This window comes from Bos taurus, chromosome 20 (genome assembly GCF_002263795.3).
Source record: "Bos taurus isolate L1 Dominette 01449 registration number 42190680 breed Hereford chromosome 20, ARS-UCD2.0, whole genome shotgun sequence".
Lineage (NCBI taxonomy): Eukaryota > Metazoa > Chordata > Mammalia > Artiodactyla > Bovidae > Bos > Bos taurus.
Genome location: NC_037347.1, coordinates 57,220,925 through 57,248,831, shown reverse-complemented (window position 1 = coordinate 57,248,831; position 27,907 = coordinate 57,220,925). Strand labels below are relative to the sequence as shown.

The 27,907-nt window shown below is 43.8% G+C and overlaps 1 protein-coding gene across 2 annotated transcripts in view; it reads left to right on the top strand.

Moving 5' to 3' along the window:
* The window catches only part of FBXL7 (F-box and leucine rich repeat protein 7), a 481,471-nt gene extending 458,906 nt beyond the window's left edge, over nt 1-22,565 (top strand). For both annotated transcript variants that reach the window (XM_002696446.7, XM_059878912.1), the window contains 2 exons: nt 9,440-10,051; nt 19,219-22,565. In XM_002696446.7, coding sequence (XP_002696492.2) covers nt 9,440-10,051; nt 19,219-19,955 — 1,349 coding nt within the window. In that variant the 3' untranslated portion in view covers nt 19,956-22,565. The remainder of the gene's footprint in view (nt 1-9,439; nt 10,052-19,218) is intronic.
* The last annotated feature ends 5,342 nt before the right edge of the window (nt 22,566-27,907 follow it).

Genomic DNA, 27,907 nt, shown 5'->3' with positions numbered 1-27,907 from the left:
GGACTAGACTCCATCTTATGATATGAGAGGACCCTTGACATCCTTGTCAAGATTTCAGGGACCAGTCACCAAGCTCTGCCCTTAAGAGAACTGATCCAGGTGACCAACAAAGCAGAGTTTTGTTCTTGGACAGAAATCTTACCCTTTTATTCTTCTTATGTTTTATTTCAAATTGGGGTATATTTGCTCTATAATGCTGTGGTAGTTTCTGCTGTACAACCAAGTAAGTCAGTTATATGTATACACATATCCCCTCCCTCTTGGACCCCCCCGCCCCCACCCACCCTATCCATTTAGGTTATCACAGAGCACTGGGCTGAGCTCCCTGCGCTATACAGCAGGTAAAGCAAGTTCGCACTAGCTGTCTATTTTACACATGCGTGTGCACATACATCAATCCCAACCTCTCAATTCATCCCCCTACATCCCGTGTCTACATGTGCATTCCCTACATCTGCATCTCTATTCCTACCCTGCAAATAAGTTCATCTGTACCATTAAAAAAAAAAAATGCCCTAGCTTTAATCTGATCTTGAGGGTGCCATGGGCTTCCCAGGTGGTGCTAGTGGTGAAGAACGTGTCTGCCAGTGCAGGAGACACGGGAGACGTGGGTTCCATCTCTGGGTAGGGGAGCTCCCCTGGAGGAGGGCATGGCAACCCACTCCAGTATTCATACCTAGAGAATCCCTGGACAGAGGAGCCTGGCGGGCCACAGTCCATGGGCGTCACACAGAGTCGGACATGACTGAGTGACTTAGCATGCACACCCGCTTGAGGGTGCCGCCTTCTGGATGACCTCCGAGCAAGAACCCTTGAGTCCTAAAGGTAACTTCTGGGTAAAATGCAAGGTTAACCTTGTCTATATAAATTTCCGCCTCATAGCAACCAATACCTTAAATAAATTTTAGGGTGTGGATATGATGTGAACCACATTAAAAGAAAATATTTTGAAATGAAACAAGAAGAAAAAGATCCCTTAGATTGTATTTTTTTTTCACAAGCTAGGTTTTATGGATCTATTTTTTTAAGCTTGAGTTTAAGCTAAGAAAAGAAACTTTGCTTTTTATGGCAAGAATTCTGGAGTAGAAAGACAACTTATAATGGAAAGCATCTTGCACAAAAGTTTTGGTAATCACAGGGGGAAAATGCAGAGTAGCTTTGTAAATTTTGACTTTGAAAGGCCAATGTAATGTAAATATGACTTCCTAGAGTGTAAACAGCAGTGGTTTGAAAATAAAAACTTGTACAGAACAAGCAGCTATCTCGTTAGAAGAAAATGTGTCTAATAAGCATGTGTGCATGAGATGCCTTGAATATTTTTGATACTGTGTTATAATTACCAAAGAGGCAGAATTTCCAGGACGTTTGCAACCATGAGTAGGAAAGTTCATAGGGTTTTTTTCCCCTCAGAAAAAGACAGCTATACTTTTGGGTATTCTTTACATATTTAAGAGCATAAAACATATCATTCACACATATATCACATACTTGGAAATATTTTAAATTAATAATGGAGCAACAAGTTCTTAAACTTTAAAGAATTCACTGTCTCTTATTTTAGACAACAGATGAAAATATCAATATAAAAAATATAACTACATTTATTTGACCTAGGATCTCCACTGTAGGAAATGAAAATTAGCCTCATTTTGAGAAAATTCAAAAGTTTTTACTAAACATATTCTTTAATTCAAATTAAAAAGTCTTTCATTCAAATTATTGGGAGATCTTATATTTTCGTTGTCCTTACCTTAGACTTCTGAAAACTGATATTTTTTTCAGACTTGGACCTACTTTGCTCTCCTTCTCAGCCTGGATTTTGTGTGATGCAGACACATTCTCAATAGAGAGTCTTTTTTTCTCTCTCCCTAAAGGCTACAAGCTTTTGGAAAAGGGCAGGGTCTTTGCTGTGGAAGTACTTGAATGGGGCTGTAGTGCAGAAAGGTGGTGGGTCAGGAATATTTCCTTTATAATCTTCGTGCCTCTGTGCTAAGTCGCTTCAGTTGGGTCTGACTCTGTGCAATCCTATGGACCCTATGGAGCCTGCCAGGCTCCTCTGTCCATGGGATTCTCCAGACAAGAATACTTGAGTGGGGATCCATGTCCTCCTCCAGGGGATCTTCCCCATCCAGGGATAGAACCCATGTCTCTTAATGTCTCCTACATTGGCAGGCTGATTCTTTACCACTAGTGCCACCTGGGAAGCCCACTTTATAATTTAGTCAAATGCAAAAACTCCTCCCTTCCAGACCCCACCAGGCTCTCAGACAATAGTAACCATGTGGCACCCGACTCCAGTACTCTTGCCTGGAAAACCCCATGGACGGAGGAGCCTGGAAGGCTGCAGTCCATGGGGTCACTGAGGGTCGGACACGACTGAGCGACTTCACTTTCACTTTTCACTTTCATGCATTGGAGAAGGAAATGGCAACCCACTCCAGTGTTCTTGCCTGGAGAATCCCAGGGACGGGGGAGCCTGGTGGGCTGCCATCTATGGGGTTGCACAGAGTCAGACACGACTGAAGTGACTTAGCAGCAGCAGCATGTTAAATGATCCAATGAGTAAATGAATTGTCACTTTCTTTCCTGCCTGTAAATCTCTAATCCAAGACTCTGCAGCAGCCCAGACTACTGAATTTGAATACCCAATGTCTATCGCTATGCATCCCTTGCAGTTTATTCTGTATATTTTCCTGCAGACATCCGTGGTAGGTGTTTTTGTGTCATATATCAATTTGGGGAATATTTCCAGCTTCTTGATATCATTAGGAAAAACAGATAGGTCACAAAATAATGTCCTATTGCAAATAAATGGTTTGCTTATTTCTCCATAAATTACCCCATTCTGCTTTCATGACATTTACATGTGTTCATCTCTGTCTTTCTTAGAGTCTTACATATTCATGATTAACGACTTCTTTAACATTTACATATTTATATGTAACCAAACATGCCCTTTCTGCAGATTTTATGTTTTCATTTTGTACCTTTGTCTGTTTGTCCATTCTTTCTTCCATTCACCCATCCATCTTACCTATCATGAAGTAATTCATTGAGTATACTTTTAACTGAGTTCCCTATCAATTTGTGTACTTATTATTGAAAAAAGTTTGCTCAAAGAATGTCAGCAGAGTAAATAGCCATTTGGTAAATTTAAAAAAGCCACCTCCTTTTTACATTCTGGAAATTTTTCAGATATTAAGAAGATGTATTTATCTCCTAAGAGTTTGGGCATTCCTTGTCCTGGTATTTCAGGGGACATTTGATCTTTAATTAATTGATACTAGTGGCCGTTGCATATGCCAGTTTGCAGTGATCCTTGCCAAGAACATTGTGTGGGTGATACCTGCATCTCATGGCAATGTGGATACCACAGAAGCAACAGGGAAGGGAGGCTCCAAACAAGCTACTCTGTTCCATTTCATCATGATGCCCATTTCCAGTTATCGTAGATTTGACTCTTGACAGAAGCTTTTGGAAATGTATATTTCACTTAGTACTTTTTGCAAGGGCTTCCCTGGTGGCTTAGTGGTAAAGAATCTGTCTGCCAATGCAGGAGACTCAGGTTTGATCCCTGGATTGAGAAGATCCCCTGGAGAAGGAAATAGCATCCCACTCCAGGATTCTGGCCTGGAAAATCCCAGGAACAGAGGAGCCTGGGAGGCTATAGTCCATGAGGTGGCAAAGAATCAGAGACAATGTAGCAGCTGAGCACAGGCAGTTTTTGCAAGTGCTACTTTTGCTTCTCAAAATAATGCCTCTCAGGGAAGAGTTCTTCCATATGTTATTCATACATCTCACCATTTGCCTAGGGGGCACACTAAAGAAAGATGTAACATAATGGCTAATTTATATAAATGGATAAGAAAGTATACAGTGTATTAAAAGTGGCCATAATACCCTCTCAGTTATTCTGTGTCGTCGCCCAATGGGACCATCTTACTGCTAAGATAAGTGGGTTGATTTTGCCCTCAAAACATCAGATAGGTAGAAATTCACTTGGAGTAGGTATTCAGATATGAAAATATGTTCATTCCTACAAAATAGTCTGAATTTATATTCTGAGTTCAAATAAAGTCAGCTTTCTTCTTGCTTCTGTTTGTCTTGCAGTGTCATCTAAGGCCAGGAGAAGGGTTCCAAATTGCTTCTCTCTATCATCTTAATATTTGTCTTTGATCATTTCCTCTCGAGTGTATGTCCAGGGATCAAATATCAACATCCTTGTTTCTAATCTGTATCAGAAAAAATAGAAGCTCTTGCCATTGTCCATTTAGCAGCCAGTGCTCTGAAAGTGACAAAGGAGAAAAAAATCACGTGCAAAGAGAGCACTAGGTCCTCCTGCCAGGCTGTGTGCACATGGAGTACACCACTTGGTAATAGAAATGGTCCTCGTTTTGAATCTGAAGCCATACTCTCCTTTCCTGGCACACATGCATTTATACTCTGGGACTGTTGATCATTCTGTAAGGAAAAACTACTTCTTGTTATTATACATCATACCTTGTGGCAATAAATGGCTCTGAGTCCCCAAGGGGAAGAGAAACTCTGTGGCAACTATGTGTATTTTATCCATAATAACATTTATTTCCAAATTAAAAATGTGTTTATGTGTGTATGTGAGCATATGTGCAATGAAAAAATATTTATATATTTATATTTCCCTATATATATATAGAGAGAGAGAGAGAGACATAAAATATCAAGAAAAGATACTTTGTGACAACATCTGGGCATGAACATCTCTAGTTGTTATTTGTCTGTAGAAAAATACCGCAGACTGGGTGGCTTATAAGGAAGAAAAATGTATTTCTCACAGTTCTAGAAGTCCCAGATCAAGATGCTGGCAGATAGAGTATCTGCTGGCGGCCCACTTCCTCATAAGTCTGCCTCCTCACCATGACCTCACGGGGCGGAAGTGAGAGCCAGTTCTTTTATGAGGGCACTGAGCCTGTTCACGAAGGTTCAACTCTCAAGACCTAATCATTTCCCAAAGTCCCCACCCTCCATCCTACCATCACTTCGTGAGTTAACATTCACTCAGCACACGAATGTGAGACAGCTAGCAACATTTAGACCATAGCATTACTCGTCATTCTTCATCCTTTTTCTAATTATCGAGTGCAGTTCATTCAATTACAACAGACTGTATCCTTTCAGAAATTCTCGGAGGGTTTTTGACCTACTGTAGAATAAGCTTCTCTGGTGGCTCAGCGGTAAAGAATCTGCCTGCAATGCAGGAGACATGAGTTCGATCCCTGGGTCAGGAAGATCCCCTGGAAGAGGGCATGGCAACCCTCTCTAGTACTCTTGCCTGGAGAATCCCATGGACAGAGGAGCCCGGTGGGCTACAGTCCATGGGGTCGCAAAGAGTCGGACATGATTGAAGCGACTAGGCATGCACACAGAATGAGCACAAAGAACTCAAGAGAATCCTGGTGCGTGCTCTGGCAAAAGGAGACATCCAGCTCTCCTGGCTGAAATCTCCTAGGCTCCCCTGCTTAGGCCCCAGTGCACTGCTGTCCTGAATTACTGCTGAGAGTCCTGCTGCTAAGAGCTGGAGTGGAGAGCCATTACTGTGCTCCAGAGTCTCCCAGGGCAGAATGTTTCCCACAGGGGTGCCAGACTGCCATCACTTTATGAGTGTGGACTCCATTAATACCAGGGCATGATTATTGGCAAAGAAGAGAAAGAAAAAAAAAAAATACTAAGAGCAGAGCTAGGCAATCTGTATGTGTTCCTGTGATCCAGTGCTGGGAATATAAAAGAATGATGAAAAGTGAATCCATTATAGACACAGGTTTTAGGAATCTACCTCCACCCCCACCATAAGAAGAGTCCATTCCTCCAGGGCCCAAATCAAACTACACAGGTCTCCGCAGAACAGTTAAGCGTCTTTCTCTTTTAAGATGAACGGACCAGAGGCAGGCAGGAGAGAGATTTCAGAGGCTCCACAGCTGCTAAAATGTCAGAGCTGAAAACCTAAGATTGTCCCTCCTCCCTGATCCAAAAGAAGTTGTTCAACCTCCTAAGAAAAATGGTAACTTTAGAGGCAATTCTAGGAGTTCATGTAATAATGGTTAGTACTGTGGTAGCTTGGATGGCAGTTTTCAAACCCTTAATTGGTTTACACTTAAGGTTTTCCTTAAAGATGTACTGTTTATTTTAGCTGATTACAAAAGACAGAAGTGCATATTTTTTTTCTTATGAATGATTTAAAATGCAGTATGTATACCAGCTGGGATAGAAAAGTACATGCCAAGCTAGATATTAAACATATAAATGCTTCCTTTCAAATCCCAGCCTTATGTACCATAAGGCTTCCCTGGTATCATAGTGGTAAAGAATCTGCTTGCCAATGCAGGAGGCTCAGGTTCAACCCCTGGGTCTGAAAGATCCCCTGGAGGAGGGCACAGCAACCCACTGTAGTATTCTTGCCTGGAAACTAATCCCATGGACAGAGGAGCCTGGAGGGCTACAGTCCATGAGGTCTCAAAAGAGTCCGACACGACCGAGCACACACAGAAGCACTTCTACCATAAACCATGTCAGGCACCGCCAGGACGCAAAGAAGAAGAGCATTCAATCCTTGTCTCAAAGGGGTTTTTAGTGTAGTAGAAGTTGTATCCATCATCTGTTGCCATGGGGGTGCTGTATTACAAATCACCCCAAACCTCAGTATTCCATCTCACACATCTGTTGTTCACTTGGGCATTTGTTGACTCCAGCCAGGTTTGGTTGAGCTTGGCTCTAAGCTTTTGGTTGAGCTTGGCTTTAAGCTGCAGGTTAGAGCCACTTCTGTCTGCTCATCTGATGAGGTGATGGGCTTCTCATCATTCTAAGGTCAGTGGACCAACTGAGGATGTTCTTCCCAGGGTGATGATAGAAACAGGTGGGCAAGCCCAACCACACAAATGGCTTTGGGCAAATCACATCCCCTAAGATCTGCTAACCAAAGCAAGTCACATGGCCAAAGCCCACATCACTGGACTGAAGAAATATACTCTGCCTAGGAAGACTGCAGAATCACATGACAAAGGATATGGGGGTATAGGGAGAAATGCAAAAGTGAGAAAAATAATACAATCAAGCAATAGGGAAAGATAAATTCACACTTGCCTGTATAAGGAAGGGTGGGGATTTCAAAAGGGAAGGAATTCATTTTATCTCAAAGACAGAAAGGAACTATTAGTGAAGTGAAAGTCGCTCAGTCATGTCAGACTCTTTGCCACCCCATGGACTGTAAAGTCCATGGAATTCTCCAGGCCAGAATACTGGAGTGGTATTCTGTGAAAGGGTAGCCTTTCCCTTCTCCAGGGGATCTTCCCAACCCAGGGATCGAACCCAGGTCCCCCACATTGTAGGGGGATTCTTTACCAGTTGAGCCCCAAGGGAAGCCCAAGAATATAGGAGTGGGTAGGCTATCCCTTCTCCAGCGGATTTTCCAGACCCAGGAATCAAACTGGGGTCTCCTGCATTGCAGGCAGATTCTTCACCAACTGAACTATGCTGCTGCTGCTAAGTTACTTCAGCCGTGTCCGACTCTGTGCGACCCCATAGACAGCAGCCCACCAGGCTCCCCTGTCCCTCAGATTCTCCAGGCAAGAATACAGTAGTGGGTTGCCATTTCCTTCTCCAATGCATGAAAGTGAAAAGTGAAAGTGAAGTCAGTCAGTCGTGTCTGACCCTCAGTGACCCCATGGACTGCAGCCTTCCAGGCTCCTCCATCCATGGGATTTTCCAGGCAAGAGTACTGGAGTGGGGTGCCATTGGAAGCCCAACTATTCTTAGAGGGGGTGGCAGTTGCACTCAGTCACAAAAGGTTTCATACTTCAAGAGGCAGACAAGGTGTGTCTGTAAGTGTATGGGGCTGAGGGAGGGGCAGACAATAATTCAAAGATGCTCCAGGAGAAAAGTGGTGACCTGTGTAGGGCATCTTCAGTGTTAGGCCACAGAGAAGTAAATTTAAAAGAAAACATAGAAAAAATCTATCAATGAGAAAACTACAAATACACAGCAGAGATGTCCTGTGTCAGAAGTTCTATGTGTTATTACTGGGAGTTCTTTGAAAAGACAAGTGTTTGAATGAAAATTCCCAAGATACAAAATGTGAAAAAGCACACAAGGATAAAATTTTTGTTTAAGTCTTTAGAGCTATAATTAGAGCTGAAAGTGACTTAGAAATTATCTAGACCAATTCACTTATTTCACAGGTAAAGAATTGTGTATTTTGGAGGTAAACTCTCTCTCTCTCTCTCTCTCTATATATATATATATGTATATACAATATATGTGTGTGTGCATGTGTGTGTGTATATATATATATTCACACGTGTGTATGAAATATATAAACATATTTAGAAAGAATAAATGTCTTCCTAAATAAATCTATCCATCTATATATGTAAAATGTATAACATACAAACATTTATATAGGGCAAGAATAAATTCTTCCATATATATAAAGGTTGGGGGAGGGATATGAAATGAGCAGACTTCTTAAAGCAGCATTCTAAAGGTCTCTCAATCCCTCATAAATTTAAAAACCATTTACTTCTTCATCAAGTGACCTTTTTGGTTCCAAGGAACAGAAAAAAAAGTCACATTATTTAAATGCAAAGTGAGGAATTATTGATAAGAAAGAAAAATAAATATTGCAACAGATATTCAAGGACTGCAAATACCATCTGAAGTGCCTAGTCTGACAGGGGAAGGAAGCAGGGTGGCTCTCCAGAACCCAGATCACAGAGTTTGGGGTACCATTATCAAAAGATGGGGGGCTGGACACTAGGGGGCAGGTGAGGGCAAAGATAGCTAATGCTCTCTCCCCACTGGCCAGTCTTCTCCTTTAAAATGCATTCCTCTCCTTTATAAATGAAGCGTAAGCATCTGCCTAACCAAAATAAATCAGTTTGTGTTCACAATATATGAGCTTTCTTCTCCCAGTATAGAAATAATAAAACTTTGGAGTTGTGCCCTTTAGATAATCACCGTTAATGTAGATCAGAGGTCAGAAAACTATAACCCTGGGGCCAAATCAGCTGATCTGTTTTTACAGAACAAGTTTTATGGAAAAATAGCCAGGACGGCTGGGCTTGTTTTCGTGTTGTTTATGGCAGCTTTTGCACTAAAACAGCAGGACTGAGTAATTGCAACAGGGATGGAACCCAGATGGCCTGCAGTGCTTCCACTATTTCTTATCTGACCCTTTAGAGATAGTTTGCCCACCCCTGGGGAGATAGTGAAGAATTAGCCCTTTTCTTAATGGGGAAAACTTGCGTGGGCTCCTGCTTCCAATGAGACAGATTGAGCCGGCGTCTGCCCAGGAAGGATGTCAGTGGACAGGGTGCCACCTCCCTGCCTCCTTCCCGGCCTCCCCCGCCCCCACCCCCGCCACTCCGCCCCGTCCATCCTTAACCCTTTGTTCTCTGTCCTTTGCCAGACTCCGACCTGAGCATGCGCACACTGAGCACGCCCAGCCCAGCCCTGATATGTCCACCCAACCTGCCGGGATTTCAGAATGGAAGGGGCTCGTCCACCTCCTCGTCCTCCATCACCGGGGAGACGGTGGCCATGGTCCACTCCCCGCCCCCGACCCGCCTCACCCACCCGCTCATCCGGCTGGCCTCCAGGCCCCAGAAGGAGCAGGCCAGCATCGAGCGGCTCCCGGACCACGCCATGGTGCAGGTCTTCTCCTTCCTGCCCACCAACCAGCTGTGCCGCTGCGCGCGCGTGTGCCGCCGCTGGTACAACCTGGCCTGGGACCCGCGCCTCTGGAGGACTATCCGCCTGACGGGCGAGACCATCAATGTGGACCGCGCCCTCAAGGTGCTCACCCGCAGACTCTGTCAGGACACACCCAACGTCTGTCTCATGCTGGAAACCGTCAGTGTCAGTGGCTGCAGGCGGCTCACGGACCGAGGTCTTTACACCATTGCCCAGTGCTGCCCGGAGCTCCGGCGGCTGGAAGTCTCCGGCTGCTACAACATCTCCAACGAGGCAGTCTTCGACGTGGTGTCCCTCTGTCCCAACCTGGAGCACCTTGATGTGTCAGGTACGTGGCCATCCGTGGGCCCTTCCCAGTGCATCCTCCCAAAGCAGGAGAGGACGCTGACACTTGGGAAGGGTCCCCCTTTGTGATATTCAGGGCTCAGCAGGGTGACTCTTCTTCCTATAAAACTGTCTTTATGGAACCATGATTCTGGGAGCCAGAGGTATCCCTTTTGTCAAATGATGTCAACTTCTTAGAGGACTTAGAGGCATCTTATGTCTGGCAATTCAAGTTAGTGTGCCTTTTTTATTTCTTGATGTGGACCTTTTAAAAAGTCTTTATTGAATTTGTTACAATATAGCTTCTGATTTATGTTTTGGTTTCTTGCCCAAGAAGCATGTGAGAGCTTAGCTCCCTGACCAGGGATAGAACCTGCTTTGGAAGGTGAAGTCTTAACCACTGGAGCAGCTAGGCAAGTCCCACAAGTTAGTGTGACTGTCAAGTGTGTCTTTCCTCCCCATAATTCTCAAAGTAATTTCAGAGCAACCATAGATAGGTGGTGGTGTGTTAGTCGCTCAGTCATATCTGACTCTTTGAGATCCCCTGGACTGTAGCCCACCAGGCTCCTCTGTCCTTGGAATTCTCCAAGCAAGAATACTGGAGTGAGTTGCTGTTCCCTTTTCCAGGGGATCTTCCCGACCCAGGGATCGAAGCTGGGTCTCCTACTGAGCCAGCAGGGCAGCACAAATCATGGATAATGGGAACTAAGTATCTAATCACAGATACATGAGAGCCAGCTCTCTAGCTGAAACCGAAGTAGTTTAGAAACTGCCCTGACATCCACTGGTCACTGTCGCATGGAGCCTAAGAGCTGTGTTTAAGCTGATTCTGTGCTGTGGCCAGTGGTCACCATGGCTGGAAATTTTGCAGACACTGGGAAAAATCCATCATGGCTCAGGGTCTCCTCATATTACACTCCTACCCTCCTCAGCCTTGGGTTGCTTTTGCATCTTTTCTCAAGCAATATTCTTTTTATTTCCCAAACTTATTTATTTTTAATTGAAGGAAAATCATTTCACAGTATTGTGTTGGCCTCTGCCATCAAGCAGTATTCTTAATTACAGAGTACAAGGGTAGGGCCCACCAAGTGAAGCCTTTGAAAGTGAAGTGAAAGTTGCTCAGTCGTGTCCTCCTCTTTGCAACTCCATGGATTTATACAGTCCATAGAATTCTCCAGGCCAGAATACTGGAGTGGGTAGCCTTTCCCTTCTCCAGGGGATCTTCCCAACCCAAGGATCGAACCCAAGTCTCCTGCAATGCAGGTGGATTCTTTACCAGCTGAGCCACAAGGGAAGCCCAAGAATACTGGAGTGGGTAGCCTTTCCCTTCTCCAGCAGATCTTCCCGACCCAGGAATCGAACCAGGGTCTCCTGCATTGCAGGCAGATTCTTTACCAACTGAGCTATGAGGGAAACCCTTTAGTTCTTTTTTTAAAATGAAGGAATTCCCAGCATGGCTGCTTTGCTTTCAAACCTCTCACAGGCAGGAAGAATTAAAGCCCAGACTCGCACTGAGGCGCCAGACGTGGATCCAGCCAGACTAACAGCCTTTCTTTATCTCATCTGCTACCCAGTCAAAAGACACACATTTGAGAGGCTGGAGTGTGTGAGATGCAACTGGGAGTTAAAGAAATGAGCAGCGCGAGCCACAACCTCAGGGACTGTTGGGGAGGGGTCAAAAGTAAAAACCACTGAACAGGCCAAGAAATAGAGTTGGGGATTTACCAGCATCTGAGGTAAATGATATCCTCTAACAAAACCTGAGGTAAAAGTCAGCTCTCGGAGCTCACTCTCTCTTTTGAAAACCGACATCTGAAAATATTTCCGATGACAGTCAATTATTTCTCGTACATTCTTTCCCTGCTCCCCTCCTTGAGTTGGCTCCAGCACAAAGCCATGGAAACCGTATGTTCAGTTAGTCGTGAGCAGCTGTTGGCATAAAGAAGCAGGAAGCGAAGAGGTTTTCTTACATTTCCCCCCGCCCAAGGAATTCTGGAAAGAGAAAGCATTATGATGCGGTGGGAACTAGCTTCAAAAGTCTGTGATTTGGGACAGTTCACAGCTTTCCCTAGGTGTCTTTCCTCTTCTTAAAAAAAAAAAAAAAAACAGGGGTGTGGGGACTAAGGGATTGGATTCTTTAACATTCAAAGGTTCTGAATCCTGTGGGCCTCTTTTATAAACACCTCATTTTATTTTATTTTTCTTAGATTAGAAAATGACACTGTTTTGGAATCCCCATCTTTGTTAAAGGGGCTCCCCTGTGCACCCTCAGGACAGGCTGCAAGTAATTGTATTTTGTCTTTGGGCTTCTTTTGAGATTCGGAAATATGGAAAGTGCCTGTGCTGTTTGGGGATGGAAGTTTCCGGGCTTCTAGCCCGAGTGAGTGGACGCTGCTTGGCCCCTGTGCTAACCGTTATGTATTAAGCTTCTCCCTATCAACCTGACCTGGATATCTGTGTAAATAAAGACTGTGTAAACGGGGGAATCTCTAACTCACTAAGAGCACAGAATTCTAAATATTGTCAGGAATGGTGGTGGGTATTTTCAGGTAGATGAACTCCAAATACCCAACAACTCATAAGGGTGATTTGTGTCACCACCTCCAAACGGTGCCCTCCAGTGGCAATATACTTGCCACTGAGTATAGAGCTTGGCTGTCTAGAGCTTAACTCCCCCAGAGAACGTGAAACTGCCCCTCCCATCCCTAGCATGCCTGCCTTGAAAGTTATCTTTAAAAGTCACTGAAAGTTTCTATAACTAGCTCTAGCATTTATTCATTATCACTTATTACCTTTTATTAATGTTTAGTCATGGTTCTCTAGGGCTTAGCTGGTGACTCAGTGGTAAAGAATATGCCTGCTCATGCATATTAGACTCGGGTTCAATCCCTGGGTTGGGAAGATCCTCTGGAAAAGGAAATGGCAACACATTCCAATATTCTTGCCTGGAGAGTCCAATGGACAGAGGAGTCTGGAGAGCAACACTCTATGGGGTTGCAAAGAGTCAGACACAACTGAGTGACTAGACAACACAGTTCTCCAGAGAAATAGAAGCAATAGTGTATGTATGTGTGTGTGTATATATATATGTATATATATATGGGACAGATATATATATGAGGTGTTTTATATGTATGTCCCAGTTATATATATATATATGTCCCATATATATGTGTGTGCATATATATATATGTGTGTGTGTGTGTGTGTGTGTGTGTAAAGAGATTACCTGCCTCTTGAGAAATGTGTTTGCAGGTCAAGAAGCAACAGTTAGAACTGGACATGGAATAAGGGACTGGTCCCAAAATAGGAAAGGAGTATGTTAACACTGTATATTGTCACCCTGCTTATTTAACTTATATGTAAAGTACATCATGCAAAATGCCAGGCTGGATGAAGCACAATCTGGAATCAACATTGCCCGGAGAAATATCAATAACCTCAGATATGCAGATGATACTACCCTTATGGCAGAAAGCGAAGAGGAACCAAAGAGCCTCTTGATGAAAGTGAAAGAGGAGAATGAAAAAGCTGGCTTAAAACTCAGCATTCAAAAAACAAAGATCATAGCATCTGGTCCCATCACTTCATGGCAAATAGATGAGAAAACAAATAGATGGAAATAGTGACAGACTTTATTTTATTGGGCTTCAAAATCACTGCAGATGGTGCCTGCAGCCATGACATGAAAAGACACTTAATCCTTGGAAGAAAAGCTATGACAAACCTACTAAACAGCGTATTAAAAAGCAGAGACATCACTTTACCAGAAAAGATCTGTCTAGTTAAAGCTATGGTTTTTCCAGTAGTCATGTATGAATATGAGAGTTGGACCATAAAGAAAGTTGAGCACTGAAGAATTGATGCTTTTGAACTGTGGTGTTGGAGAAGACTCTAGAGAGTCCCTTGGCCTGCAAGGACATCAAACCAGTCAATCCTAAAGAAAATCAGTCCTGAATATTAATTGGAAGGACTGATGCTGAAGCTGAAACTCCAATACTTTGGCCACCTGATGCAAAGAACTGACTCATTGGTAAAGACCCTGAGGCTGGGAAAGAGTGAAGGTAGGAGGAGAAGGGGACAACAAAGGATAAGATGGCTGGATGGCATCACCAATTCAATGGACATGAGTTTGAGCAAGCTCCAGAAGACAGTGAAGGATAGGGAAGCTTGGCATGCTGCAGTCCATGGGGTGGCAAAGAATGACTTAGCCACTGAACGACAACAACCATATGCATTGGGAAGGGCAGTCTGCCTGAGTCTCCTGGTTCAAATGTTAATCTTATCCAGAAAAATGCTCACAGGCACACCTAGAAATAAGGTTCAGCCAAATATCTTGGCACTTTGTCACCTAGTCAAGTTGACACATAAAATTAACCATCACAATTAATAACATCTCTAAACATCAATAGAATATATTACAACTAACCAATTTTTAAAGTTTAAATCTTATGATTATTACAAGTGAAGTTGCTTCCAAAGGCTCCCCTATACTTGGAGACCTGGGAGTCCTCCTTACTACCCTTCCTGATCTGTTATATGAGACCAATTGAGTCCTGCCCAGGTGATTCTACTCCCCCAGAATGTTAAGTCCACCCCCTCTCTTCTGCCTGCCTGCCTGGATGCATGCTTGCCCTATCACTGGCCTTACACCCACCTCAACTCCATCCATACACCTTCTACACAACCAAGGTCCAGAGGAATGTTTTCAAACTGAGAAGCTAACCCTTTATTTCCCTGCATAAAATCTCCAATCCCTCCTCGTGACATGTAGGGAAAAAGTTGCTTAGCAAAGCATATATGGCACCTCATGAGCTGCTCTTTCTAGGTTCAAATCTCACCCTGCCCCTAGTAACCTGAATGCTGTGTTTCCTGGAACCATTTGAATTTCCCAAGTACACCATGCCTGTGCACACTATGATGTGTGGGCACCTCTCTGACCTGCATGCCATTCCCTCCTCTGCCCCCTTTCACCTCCCCCAAAACCTTCTTAACAGATGTCTCATTGCCGGAGGCCCAGTGCAAGCATCCCCTAAGTAAAGCCTTTCCGGCCTGACCCCTGGGAAGCTGAGGGTATCCTCCCAGGTGTAAGCAGGTAGAGCGTTGCTCGGTTTTGCAACTGGGTGCTTGTGTATTCTCAATTCATTATGAGTTTTATATGGGAAAAAATGAGGCATAGTTTATATCTGTATTTTGTGATAATGTAATTTGTTCAACAGAGGAGTTTCAAAGCCCCAAACAGTCATCTTGATTTCTAAAGGGTTCAAACAAAGTTGTCATTCGTGACTGCTCTGAACAAGCGCTCGGAAAGCTATAGCACAGTGACTAAAACTTCCTCATCAGTAAAACGGTTGGGAGGACTAGATGAGTTCATTCATGTTAAGTTCTCCCATGTGTGTTTTATTCAGTAACACACTTACGAGGCAGTAGTTGGTCTTTGTTGATATCATCCTTTTATATCCCAGAGTATTATTACCCAATAATGAGAGAAGGTTGTAATGAGCATTTTTGTAAAAGCTGAACCAAATCTGGAATTAATTAAAGATAGCCCCAGATTTGTTCAACCCATACTATCCACTCCTGGTTGTGTAATATCCCTACTCCTTATCCTGCATGGTAAAACAGGCCCCCAAGATCCAATCCCAGTGGATTATTCCCATCTTAGCTGCCACACAGGATAAATCCTGTGTTTTATCCTGTGAATACTGCTCACTCCCCCTCTGCCTCCATGCTTTCCTGTCCCTTGAATTTGCTCCTGCTATTACTTTATACTACCTGGGTTCCATATTTGTGTATTCAAATTATTTCTCTCTTCCAAGAATCCCCACTCCCAAGACTTATGATACCCCAGTGTCTAAATATTCACTTCATGCTGGTACATCTATCATACATCTCTCATGCAATTCATCAATTGCATGCTATTTCTTAGTCAGTTCTTACCATCCCTGCTATATTAGAAGTCTTGGATCAGGAAAATTCTCTGTAGTCTGACTGTACAAGTCATATAATCTCACTGAATCTGAGATGCCTCATCTTTAAAAAATGAAGTTCAAAGGGAATGATTTCTCATGTTCTCTGCAAGTCTGTAATATATACATGCATCCACTGCCCACAGATATTACCCATTGAGCCATGAATCAGTTTATTTTCAACCCAAACTTAGCAAATCTATAAAAGGGCTAAAGCTGAAATTTAAAATGATTGACCTAAAATGATGCAAGCATATCAAAATGTGATATGATTTTGTCTTCATCAAAAGTGAGCTAAGCTAGTATTTCATTAAATTGGGGTTTGGTTTCAAAATGCAGACAAATGTTTCCCTGGACCGAATAGAGTATCCTTCCTGGAATGCAGCAGGTTTTACTGGATATTTCTTTCTTAAATAGGAAACTGGAACTAAGAGTTTAGGAACAAAGTTGTCCTGTGATCGTTAAGTGCCTTCACCGTCATGATAGATGGGCAGCCACGGTGTGAACATACAGATTCAGCATAAGCAGGATCGCAGTCAGTGTAAAACAAGAACTTCAAACAAAGGGAGAGTTCAGAGCGACAGTTGAGGGGTACCAACCACCTTCTGCAAAACCACAGAGCCCCCTGGAGTTGTGCGCACAGGCTCTGACAAGCCACATCTTTGTTCTCCAATGCTGGGATGTATGCTTTGCTCCTTCCTGAAATTCTTCGACTTGGTAGCACATGGCTTCTGAATGTCATTATTCCCAGGACCTGAATTTTATATTATAAGAGTTTCCTGGGCAGCCTGCCAGGAGTGGGAGGAAAGTCCCCATTAACACTATCACGTGGTTGCTTAGAAGGCTTGGAGATGACGTCATCAGCCAAGGCGCGGAGCCCCGGAGGTGAGGCGCCTGGCTTTAGAGCGGCAGAGGGATTTGGGTGGAGGAGAGAGAAAATGAAAAGTATATGTACAGTCTACGTAGTGGAAGGAAATATATGTATTATTACATTTATATGATGTATTTGGCTATGTATATTAATGATGTATGTTCATATACTAAAATAGACTGTGTACATATTTTAAATAGTAATATACAATGAACTGAAATATATAATGAAATGAGTGTTTCATATGTCATAAAATATATAATAGTTATATAATATATGGTATAAATATATACATATAAAATTTATTCCCACACATATTTAGGGGAAAGGAGTTTAGAGAGGCATCTAAAGATATCTTCCTGAGTACTAATTTCCTTGTCTAGAAAACAGATTGTTTGAAGAATCAAGTGAAAAAAAAAAGAATGAAGAAAATCAATAAACGTTTTCTCAAATGTTTATAAAAAGCACTTTGTAAACGTTATCTTTCAACAGAAACAAAAGGCATTATAATTAACTATAAAATAGTTGGTTTATCAATGTTAGATATACCTCAGCCTCGATCACAATCCTGAGGATATTTAAATGTTGGAAGTTGGATTATCCCATCAGGTTTTCCTATAAAAGACTGCATGAAAGTGAAGGAAAGTGAAGTCACTCAGTTGTGTCTGACTCTTTGTGACCGCCATGAACTACACAGTCCATGGAATTCTCCAGGCCAGAATACTGGAGTGGGTAGCCTTTCCTTTCTCCAGGGGATCTTCCTAACCCAGGGATCAAACCCAGGTCTCCCGCATTGCAGGCAGACTCTTTACCAGCTGAGCCACAGGGAAGCCCAAGAATACTGGAGTGGGTAGCCTATCCCTTCTCCAGCAGATCATCCCGACCCAGGAATCAAACTGGGGTCTCCTGCATTGCAGGCGGATCCTTTACCAACTGAGCTATCAGAGAAGCCCTGATATATAGGGACTGTATACACTCTATAAATCATTCATTCATTTGTTCATTCAACAGGTACTTAGTGAGAACCAGCTCTGAACCAGGTGTGAGGGATACAGCAGTGAAGAGTGTGAGTCCTTTTTTCTCAGGAACTTACATTCCATGAGGACAGCAAACACATAAATAAATGTGAATAAAAGTGAATAAATAGGTATATAATGCCTCAAAGTGATAACGAATGCTGAAAATAAATGGGAGTCAGGCAGAGAGTACTGGTTCATTCAGGATGACTCACAAAGAGTTGTCCTATGAAAGGACAGTTGCTCTGAAGCCTAAGAAAGTGGGGGTGACCCAGGGAGTTATCCAGGGAGGCCCTGTCCAGTGCACAGTTGCTGAGGCAGGGAGGCACCTGAGCCATCTGGGAACTAGCAAGGAGGCCAGTGGGCTTGGAAGAGGGGGAAGGCATAAGGGCCCAGGGGTGCAGGTCCTTGGAGGCCCCCTTTAGACGTTAGCTTTTACGCTTGTAGTGAGACGGCCTTGAGCATGACAGGAGTACTGTTCCAGGATGTGTCTGGCAGCTGTGAAAATAGATCGTAGCGGGTAAAAGCAGGACAAACTGGTTGAAGGGATAGAGGATAATCCTGATTTTGTTCTTCCTGGACCAGAGAAGGTGGAACTGAATCCCTAGACGGTCACTTTGTTAGACTAATGACATATATTTCCCATGGTTTTCAAAGTATATCCATATCCATTACCTGGTTGCATCCTCATTATTATATCCCCAGAGTTATAGGCATACCAGCTACTCACTCCCATTTCAGAGAAGAGTCTTGAGACTCAGAAAACTTAACCCTCCTGCCTCAGACCATAAAAAGTAGACCTGAGATGGATTGTGACTCCCAAGCCAGTGCTCTTTCTGCCAAACTGCAGTCATGGTCCAGCCTTCTATTTCCTATCTCACTTCTTTGGATCAGAGAGCTACCAGATCACTGCAGGGTAAGAACTGAGCTTCCTGAACTTTCCAGAACCAGGATGGGATATTTACACACACAGTCTCATGTCTTCTTTACAGCCACCTTCCAGGGAAGCAGAGCACCCTTATTTTAAAGCAAAGGACCTACTTGAAGGACCGATTTGCCCAAACATCAGGCCAACCATTGATGGATCTAGATCCATTGGAACCCTTATCTTTCTGATTCTAAAACCCCAAAGCCTCTTAAGCCCAGAGTAGTTAAATGATGAACACGGAAGGCCCATTCTTGCATTCCGTCTCCTGAGCAGCCAGGAAGGGAAGGGACCCAAATCCAGAGAGGGGTAGGAATCTATTCAGGAGCCCCCCCACCATTCCCCGTTCCCCGAGGTCGTTCTGAGCGTGTGTTCTGTCTCTCCGTCTAGGATGCTCCAAGGTGACCTGCATCAGCTTGACCCGCGAGGCCTCCATTAAACTGTCCCCCTTGCACGGCAAACAGATCTCCATCCGCTACCTGGACATGACAGATTGCTTCGTGCTGGAAGACGAAGGCCTGCACACCATCGCGGCCCACTGCACGCAGCTGACCCACCTGTACCTGCGGCGCTGCGTCCGCCTCACTGACGAGGGCCTCCGCTACCTGATGATCTACTGCACCTCCATCAAGGAGCTGAGCGTCAGCGACTGCCGCTTCGTCAGCGACTTTGGCCTGCGCGAGATCGCCAAGCTGGAGTCCCGCCTGCGGTACCTCAGCATTGCGCACTGCGGCCGGGTCACCGATGTGGGCATCCGCTACGTGGCCAAGTACTGCGGCAAGCTGCGCTACCTCAATGCCAGGGGCTGCGAGGGCATCACGGACCACGGCCTGGAGTACCTCGCCAAGAACTGCGCCAAACTCAAGTCCCTGGACATCGGCAAATGCCCTCTGGTCTCTGACACGGGCCTGGAGTGCCTGGCCCTGAACTGCTTCAATCTCAAGCGCCTCAGCCTCAAGTCTTGCGAGAGCATCACGGGCCAGGGCCTGCAGATCGTGGCGGCCAACTGCTTTGACCTGCAGATGCTGAACGTGCAGGACTGCGAGGTGTCCGTGGAGGCGCTGCGCTTCGTGAAACGCCACTGCAAGCGCTGCGTCATCGAGCACACCAACCCTGCCTTCTTCTGAAGGGACAGCCTCCCGCCCATCGCTGTCACCGTACAGACCTGAACAGAACACGTTGGTTTTTTTGTTTTGTTTTGTTTTTTTCAGAGCAGCCTATGTAAGCACCGACACCCACTCGGAACAGCTTCTTTCTTCCAGGAAGGTTCTTCTTATGGATCTGGCTTTTCTTCTTTCTAATTTCTCACGGGCAACAGAGGGCTAGGAAAGGAGGGTGAGGGAGCCCCATTTCTATTCCAGACAACGGTTTTTTGCAGGGGGAATCAGGTCATTGGTGGTGATGTCTCTTCTCAAAAACATGTACCTCAGAAAGCTGACTGCAATGTCTTTAAGAACATCCCCTTTTCAGTTTCTTTCCTCCTGGCCACATCCCCAGAGTTCTGCACCCCATCTCTCCAACCCTACCCCTCCCTCTCCTACAGTAACAACAAATCGTCAGAATAATACTGCTCTCCACACCTCCTCCTCTTTAAACTGCTTGACTGGCCTAAACCACACTCTCCCATCCCATACCCAAGCAAAATTCTTGTTAAATAAATGTCACAGCACCTGCTATATATGCAGCACTTATAAACCCTTTTAAAGGATCACTTGCAGCAGTTAACAGGGTGAAAGAAGAGACCTGCCTCGTTCCACCCCACTCCCGCTCCACCACTTACTAGCTGTGTGACCTTGGGCAAAGCATTTGACTTCTCTGGGCTTCTGCTTCCAGCCCTGAATCACAGGACTTCCTCTGATCTAATCAAGGATGAGCTTCATGCCCATTTTAGAATCGAGGGAACAAGAGATGTCAGTAAACCCAAGCTCCTTGGCAGCACAAGAGGCATCTACCTCTTCCAAGGATATCTATTCTGTGACTGCTTTCAGGAGGCGTGCCAACCCCACCTCCTGTATGTTCTTCTCCCTAATCTGAGTGTCATTCAGTTTGTTTCTTTTGATGAGTGAGTCTCTTGGTCATCCTCTCTTGCCCAGCCAGATGGACGGCTTCTGTACACACATGCTTTTGGCATCACCCCATCGCATGGAGGTGATGGAATTCCTAATCACAGCAAAACCCACCTCCCCCAGTCAGGTTGATCTTTCTGAGTGTTTCCAAGTAGGAAGGAAGACACTCACAATTTTTAATTAACAAGGGAGGCCCAGGAGAACACGTGTCCTCCAGGGTTTTTCAAATCCCTGTTGCTGCACACGTGGCATGCACGCACACATCTGCCCTACAGCTGGCAGGAACAGATGCCTCGGTTCTTTGTCATTCAGATCACATTTCTGTTTTCTCATCTGTTTATTTCCTTGGGCATCCAGACTGCATCACGTGAAGCCCATTGACGTTAAGTCGTAAGTGTCACGTGTGCAGATTGCCACCTTGTGTGCCTCCCCTGTGATGTCTGCTTGTCCTTCCTCAAATATGCAGAGCAGATTTCCAGGTAGTTTAAATCCTGTCCACTCAAAAGTGCCCCACAAATGGAAGAGGGAACATGTGATAAGATGTAGGTGCTGGCCCACCAGCTAAGACTTTGATATCCAACATTAAAGCCGTTGCCAAGTATAAATGTGAAATGGTCCTATTTGGATGGAAATCCATTTGCTATCCTCATTCATGCGAAGTCAGGATGCCAACAATCCCATTGCTTGTTTTCATGTCATTTCATTGATTTTTGTTAATAAGCCCATGACCTCTCTTAAATTATTCTCTGGCAACACCCCTCCTCCTTTGCTTTCCAAACAGTTCATTCATTTCGTTCTCAGAGGACCCACCCTCCACACTCAGAGCCTAGTGTCTCCAAGCTAAGCACATGGAACAGTTTCACATCCAGCCTATACACCAGTTGACAGCTGCACTCCCATGTTAGGCTCCCTGCATGTCTTTGTCTTATTTTGAGAAGGAGATAGCAGTGAGATGGCATCACATGATATATGGCCACCTCTCCAATCAACACTGTCAGCAACTTGGAGGTGCAGTCAATGCCACGTGCCACAGGGAGAAAGGAATTGTTTGTCTGGGGATAGTATCTGGTAACAAAGTTTAGAACTGTGAAAGGGATTGAAGGTAGCATTCCCCTGCTGTGTGACTTGTGACTCTGTTCAGAGCTTCAGAATATAAGTCACAAAGGATCGTCCCTAACCCTTCGTACTGAGATCTTCCAAGTGAGCCAATGTAATACTCCTGGAATAAGAGGAAAGATCCAAAACGGCTCACACAACCAGAGAGGGGGTGTCCCATTCCAAATATCTTGATCACCACCTCTTGACCATAGCACCTACACTGTCTTCCAAACTTGAGACAAAGCCAGCCTTCACACTGATTACCTGGCTTGCCCTATCTTTCCCCATTTCGGTCTTTCTCCCAGTCTGCTCTTCACCCATTCCACTTCCCCTTGTCGTATGAATCTATGACAGTGGTTCCTGGGGAAACAGCTCAGCAGATTTTTAGAGACCACGCGAAAAGCCTCACTAGGAAATTTACCTGTTTTTAAACATTGCTTCCTTCCTGCCTCTGCTAAATTGAATGCTCATTGTTGTTGTTGTTTTAATTCTAATGTTCAAATCACTGCGTGCTGTATGACTCTAGAAAGCCTTAACTTACTACCACCAAGAAATAAAGCAATATGTTGGTAATCGGGTTCAGCCTCATTTAATTCCCTGGCCAGAGTAGCCTGATGTCCAGATGGGGAAATTCAAGAGTGAGGGAGAAACTTGCCTCCTGTTGAAATAGAGAGCATGTCAGGTCACTGCTGCTGCTGGCAAAGTTGCACCCGTGGCTGTGTCATTCCCCTTAGCTCATTGTCTTTGGCTAAAAATTAGCAGGTAAGTAAAAATCATTACATTCACAGTTTATATCTTCAGTTCCCTAACCCACCTTTTGATGGTACAGCAAAAAAAAAAAAAAAAAAAACAACCTAGAAGCGGAATATGGCAACTTGATTGAAAAGGAAGAATTATCAATCGGTTGGAAAAAAGGAAATGCCAAATATCTCCCTACCCAAACCTTCAGATCAGAGAAATTAGTATGGCAGAAAGCAGGTACTGAGAGATGAATGGAAAACTCCATCTTTAGCAAGTAAAAACATTTTCAGTTCAGTTCAGTCTCTCAGTCGTGTCCGACTCTTTGCAACCCCATGAATCGCAGCACGCCAGGCCTCACTGTCCATCACCAACTCCTGGAGTTCACTGAGACTCATGTCCATCGAGTCAGTGATGCCATCCAGCCATCTCATCCTCTGTCGTCCCCTTCTCCTCCTGCCCCCAATCCCTCACAGCATCAGAGTCTTTTCCAATGAGTCAACTCTTCGCACGAGGTGGCCAAAGTACTGGAGTTTCAGCTTCAGCATCAGTCCTTCCAAAGAAATCCCAGGGCTGATCTCCTTCAGAAGGGACTGGTTGGATCTCCTTGCAGTCCAAGGGACTCTCAAAAACATTTTAGGAGATGCCAATTTTAAAAGTAGCTATCCTCAACTTCCTTCTTATCCTGATTCAGCTGCTTAAGGACTATCACATAAACCAACAGGACTAGTAACTGCTTTGAAATATTAACTCGAGGTAGCTGCATACAATTCTTGTCAAGATCCCAGAATAAAGTTAGCAGTAAATAAGATTCATATGCCCTGGAGGTTCATGATTTCTTATATTGACATTTGTTGAGAATTAAAGACTTCGAGACATTTGACATCCAGGAGCCCACAACATGAAACCTAACAGTTTAGTATTTTTAAGGGAAAAAGAATTTTTTTTGCAATAAAATCGCCTACCAGGTCTAAATTTTCACAGAAAAGTCATCAAAAAGTAGTGTTTTTGTTCAATAGCTGGCAATCATGATTAGTTCAGGAAGAAGTTAATTTGCAGAAATGCTGAATAGACAGTAGAAAAGGGAGCAGGAATATTTAGTGATGAGGTAAATACTACATGAATATGTTCATGCAGACAGTCTGTGAAACAAAACTGGTTTTCCTCTTTCCATGCTCAAATGCTTTCTTCTTTTTGCTTCACACACCAGCATGGTTAGTCGCTTCAGTCATGTCCAACTCTGTGACCCCATGAACTGTATGTAGCCTGCCAGGCTCCTCTGTCCATGGGATTCTCCAGGCAAGAATACTGGAGTGGGTTGCCATTTTCTTCTCCAGGGAATCTTCCTGACCCAGGGATCAAACCCATGTCTCATGTTTCCTGCATTGACAGGTGGGTTCTTTAACAGTAGCACCACCTGGAAAGCCCCTCATACACCAGTAGTTGTCCTTAATGTTGCAGGAAGGAGTGGTTCATGGAGAGGGGAGGTCCTGTTGCTGTCTCTCTGCTGGGGATGCTGATACCATACCATCATTGAGCCCTGCCTAAACACAGCTCCCTTTGCCCAAAGAGCAATTCAGACATGTTCCATAAAGACAACCACCAGATGGGCAAAGTTGTTCACTGAAGGCAAGAAAATATTGGGTTGACTAAAAAGTTCTTTCGGGCTTTTCTGTAAGATGGTACAAAAAACCAGACGAACTTTTTTGGTCAACCCAGTACTTCCACAGACATTCAGACTGGGGACACACCAACCAAGACTGTATCCAGGATATGATGATTCCTCCTTTCCTTGAGTGCAACATTATCTCCTAAAGCCACAGGTCCATTTTTGTAGTCTTCTTTTTCCTTCTCAAGTTAGCAGATCAACTTGAATTTGAAACCACATGAGATGAAAGAGCATGGTCTTTTGGGAGCTGAATAGGTTTCACCATCCCTGCCTGTAAACAGCACAGTGGTGGCATCTTCAGCAGGATGCAGCTAGAATGCTGATCTCATGGACCATCCAGGAAGGCTACGTGAAAGCTCTAAACTGTTGCTCAGGCTGCCGTTGCTACTGCAAAGTCGCTTCAGTTGTGTCCGATTCTGTGCGACCCCATAGACAGCAGCCCCCCGTCCCTGGGATTCTCTATGCAAGAACACTGGAGTGGGTTGCCATTTCCTTCTCCAATGCATAAAAGTGAAAAGTGAAAGTGAAGTTGCTCAGTCGTGTCTGACTCTTAGCGACCCCATGGACTGCAGCCTACCAGGCTCCTCCATCCATGGGATTTTCCAGGCAAGAGTACTGGAGTTCAGAAGATAGCAATCAACATCATCCAGGTATCAAAGTAGGGCTTGGAAATATCATTAAAAAATAAAATAAAACTTGATCTAAAGATTTCCAAATCTGCTTATTTCTATGTTGTCAAATGTTTCTCCTTCTGGCCACTCAACTATTGCATTTTATACTGATGAAATAAGCATGTCTGAATTCTATCCTGGCTCATGTGATGATCAACATATGAGGGAAACTGGATGTTACAGTCTTTCTTCATGAACAGTGAGTCCCCAGGGAGTGCTAGTCATTTCTTCTGAAGGAGCAGATGGTACTCAGCCTCCTTTAACTCCTTTAATGGAGGTTTATTGATCAGGTACTATGAGAGGTTCTGGGTGAATAAGAAACAATATCATTTCCCTAAAGGAACTCCTATCAAATAATGTCATGCAATGAGTTAGAAGGTGGAAAAGGGGATAGAAAAAGGAGATATACTTTCATTCATTCAACAAATAAATATTTTTTTTAAGAACCTAGTATGTGTCAGACACCATGCTGGCACTAAGAGTCTTGCCCTGATGGTTGAAAAAAAGAAATGATTTGCCTTCAGTTAGTCATATGGAAATAGAAAGTTCTCTTTTGTCCTAAGGTCATCCCATAGATTAATTCCTATATACACATACACACTGTCTCTCACACACCCACACACACACACATATAATCTCTAAAAGATGGGAACATTTTGAAAAAACAACACTGAAATATAAATTCTTGGAAAAACTCTAAGAACCTCAAAACAGCCTGATGCTCTCCCAAACAACATCCAGTCCAAACATACAGACACAGCCCAGAGAACTGCCATCCTGATTTCCCAAGAATCTAGCTCAAGGAGAAGAAGATTGCAGGTCCCTCTCTCAAGAATCCTTGGATTCTTCAGCCAACATGATGCTTTTTGGTTTTATCCTAATCATCATGCACTTTTGATGGGAACAGTCAGAGTAAGTGAGGTTTCTCAGTGCACTGTGTCTCCTTATAAAGAACCAGTCTGTGTCAGTTATCTCAACCATACTGGATGACCCAAGTAAGATTGATTAAGTAGCCATTAAAATTGCCAACGAATGGATTTCACTTGTAAATTCCCCGAGGATGGGTTCTTTGAAGCTTCACATTTTACCAGGGTAGTCAATGTGAAATGATCTGCCCACAGTAATAATCAGCTAAACAATGAAGTGCATTAGAAACTGGAAGAGTGATAGGCAAGCGTTTAATTCCCGTTTCTCTGCAGTCAGAAGCAAAATCCTCCTGGTTTTTCAGAGCCCCAAAGCTCTCCCGAGTCTGAGTAGTAGTAGACTTATTAAGCCCATTGCCAGATAGGCACACAAAAGATAGAAGAGAGAGGATTTCTCATTACAAAGATTAACCAGTAATTGGTACTTCCTTTTCCTCTAATCTTTTACCAACCGCTAATGAACACACAGCCACCTTCTATAAATAAAATCTTAAAAAAAAGAAATCCACGTTTCACATCATGAATGAATTCTACATGGGTATTTACATTAAGAATTTAAACAAACTTATCATGGTCCTTTTCATTTAAGAGAAAGTAGATACAGGAACAAAGCTGTCACAACTGATATATATCCTTCTTCATTTTATCTCAAAACCTTTCTTTGGGAGGTGGAAACCAAAACAGACATGATTACCTTTGTATAATTTTACATTTTTCAGACTTCCAGTGTAACTACACAAATGCATTGAATTTCAAAATGTGCCATCTCTCATTTTGCAGTCCCACCCCCCAGTAATGGAGAAATGTGAGAAATGGGGGTTTTTCATGTTCTCTGGCCACTTAGTAAATCCCCTGAAAAGATCATTTTGCTGAACAGATCCTTGTCTTAGTAGAAGATCCAGAGAGGGAGAATTCAGACCATTTCTCTTGTTCTTGTTACAGCCACACAGGCCAGCAAGCGATTTATGACATAGTTGATCTATATGAATGATGTTCATGAAGCACAAGCTCTCCATCAGCTAGTCAGAGTGTGAGACTCCAGTTGACTCTTCTATGTTCATAATTTTAAAACACCCAAAGAATAATGACCATGAGCATGCTGGAAGTTTGGAGACCAAGAAGCTGTGGATTTAAAATTTTAAAAAAAAAAGAAAGAGGGAAAAAAATAACATTCAAGTAACGACCTCTAACTCACATAATGAAAACCAGAGTCTCCTCCGGATTTCCAAGCTGGCCTTGTTTCGCTGGTACTCTCACCTTGGGGCTCCTGGGTGTGATGTTTCTTTTAAAAATAGTGCCCTCGGGAAAGCAGTGGGAAATACAAACACTGCCATGGGAGGGCATTAGTCTCCTTTCCTTTTAAAACGTGTGCTTAATCCCACATGCATGAGGCAAAATAAAGCTTAAAGGTGATCGTGTTATGTAAGGAGTCTTTTTGCTTTTACAAGAAGAAAAGCCACACGTTCTCAGGTACTGTCTCTGTTTCTTTGACTTCCCTCACCCTCAATTCGCTGGTTTCAGGGTTCCAATGCCTAATTCTTCACAGTCAATAGCTTATTTTGGCCATGAAGAAAAGCGACCTTTCTTTCCTGATTTTCTGGTCAACACATAGTATTATATCAGTAACTTCACAATAGAGTTCCTCTCCCAGGTTTGGGAACCCAGAGTTAAACCTTGGGAGCAACTGGAATCCAAGAAAGACCTTGGGAGAATTTAGCTGAATGTCTGCTTTGGCTGAAACTAAGAAATCTTTAGCAAGTGCAATCTTTTAAGCTTTTTTAAAGGTTATTATTTATTGACTCTGTGCTTAGTCTCTCAGTCATGTCCAACTGTTTGCAACCCCATGGACTGTGGCCCACCAGGCTCCTCTGTCCATGGGATTCTCCAGGCAAGAATATTGCAGTGGGTTTCCAC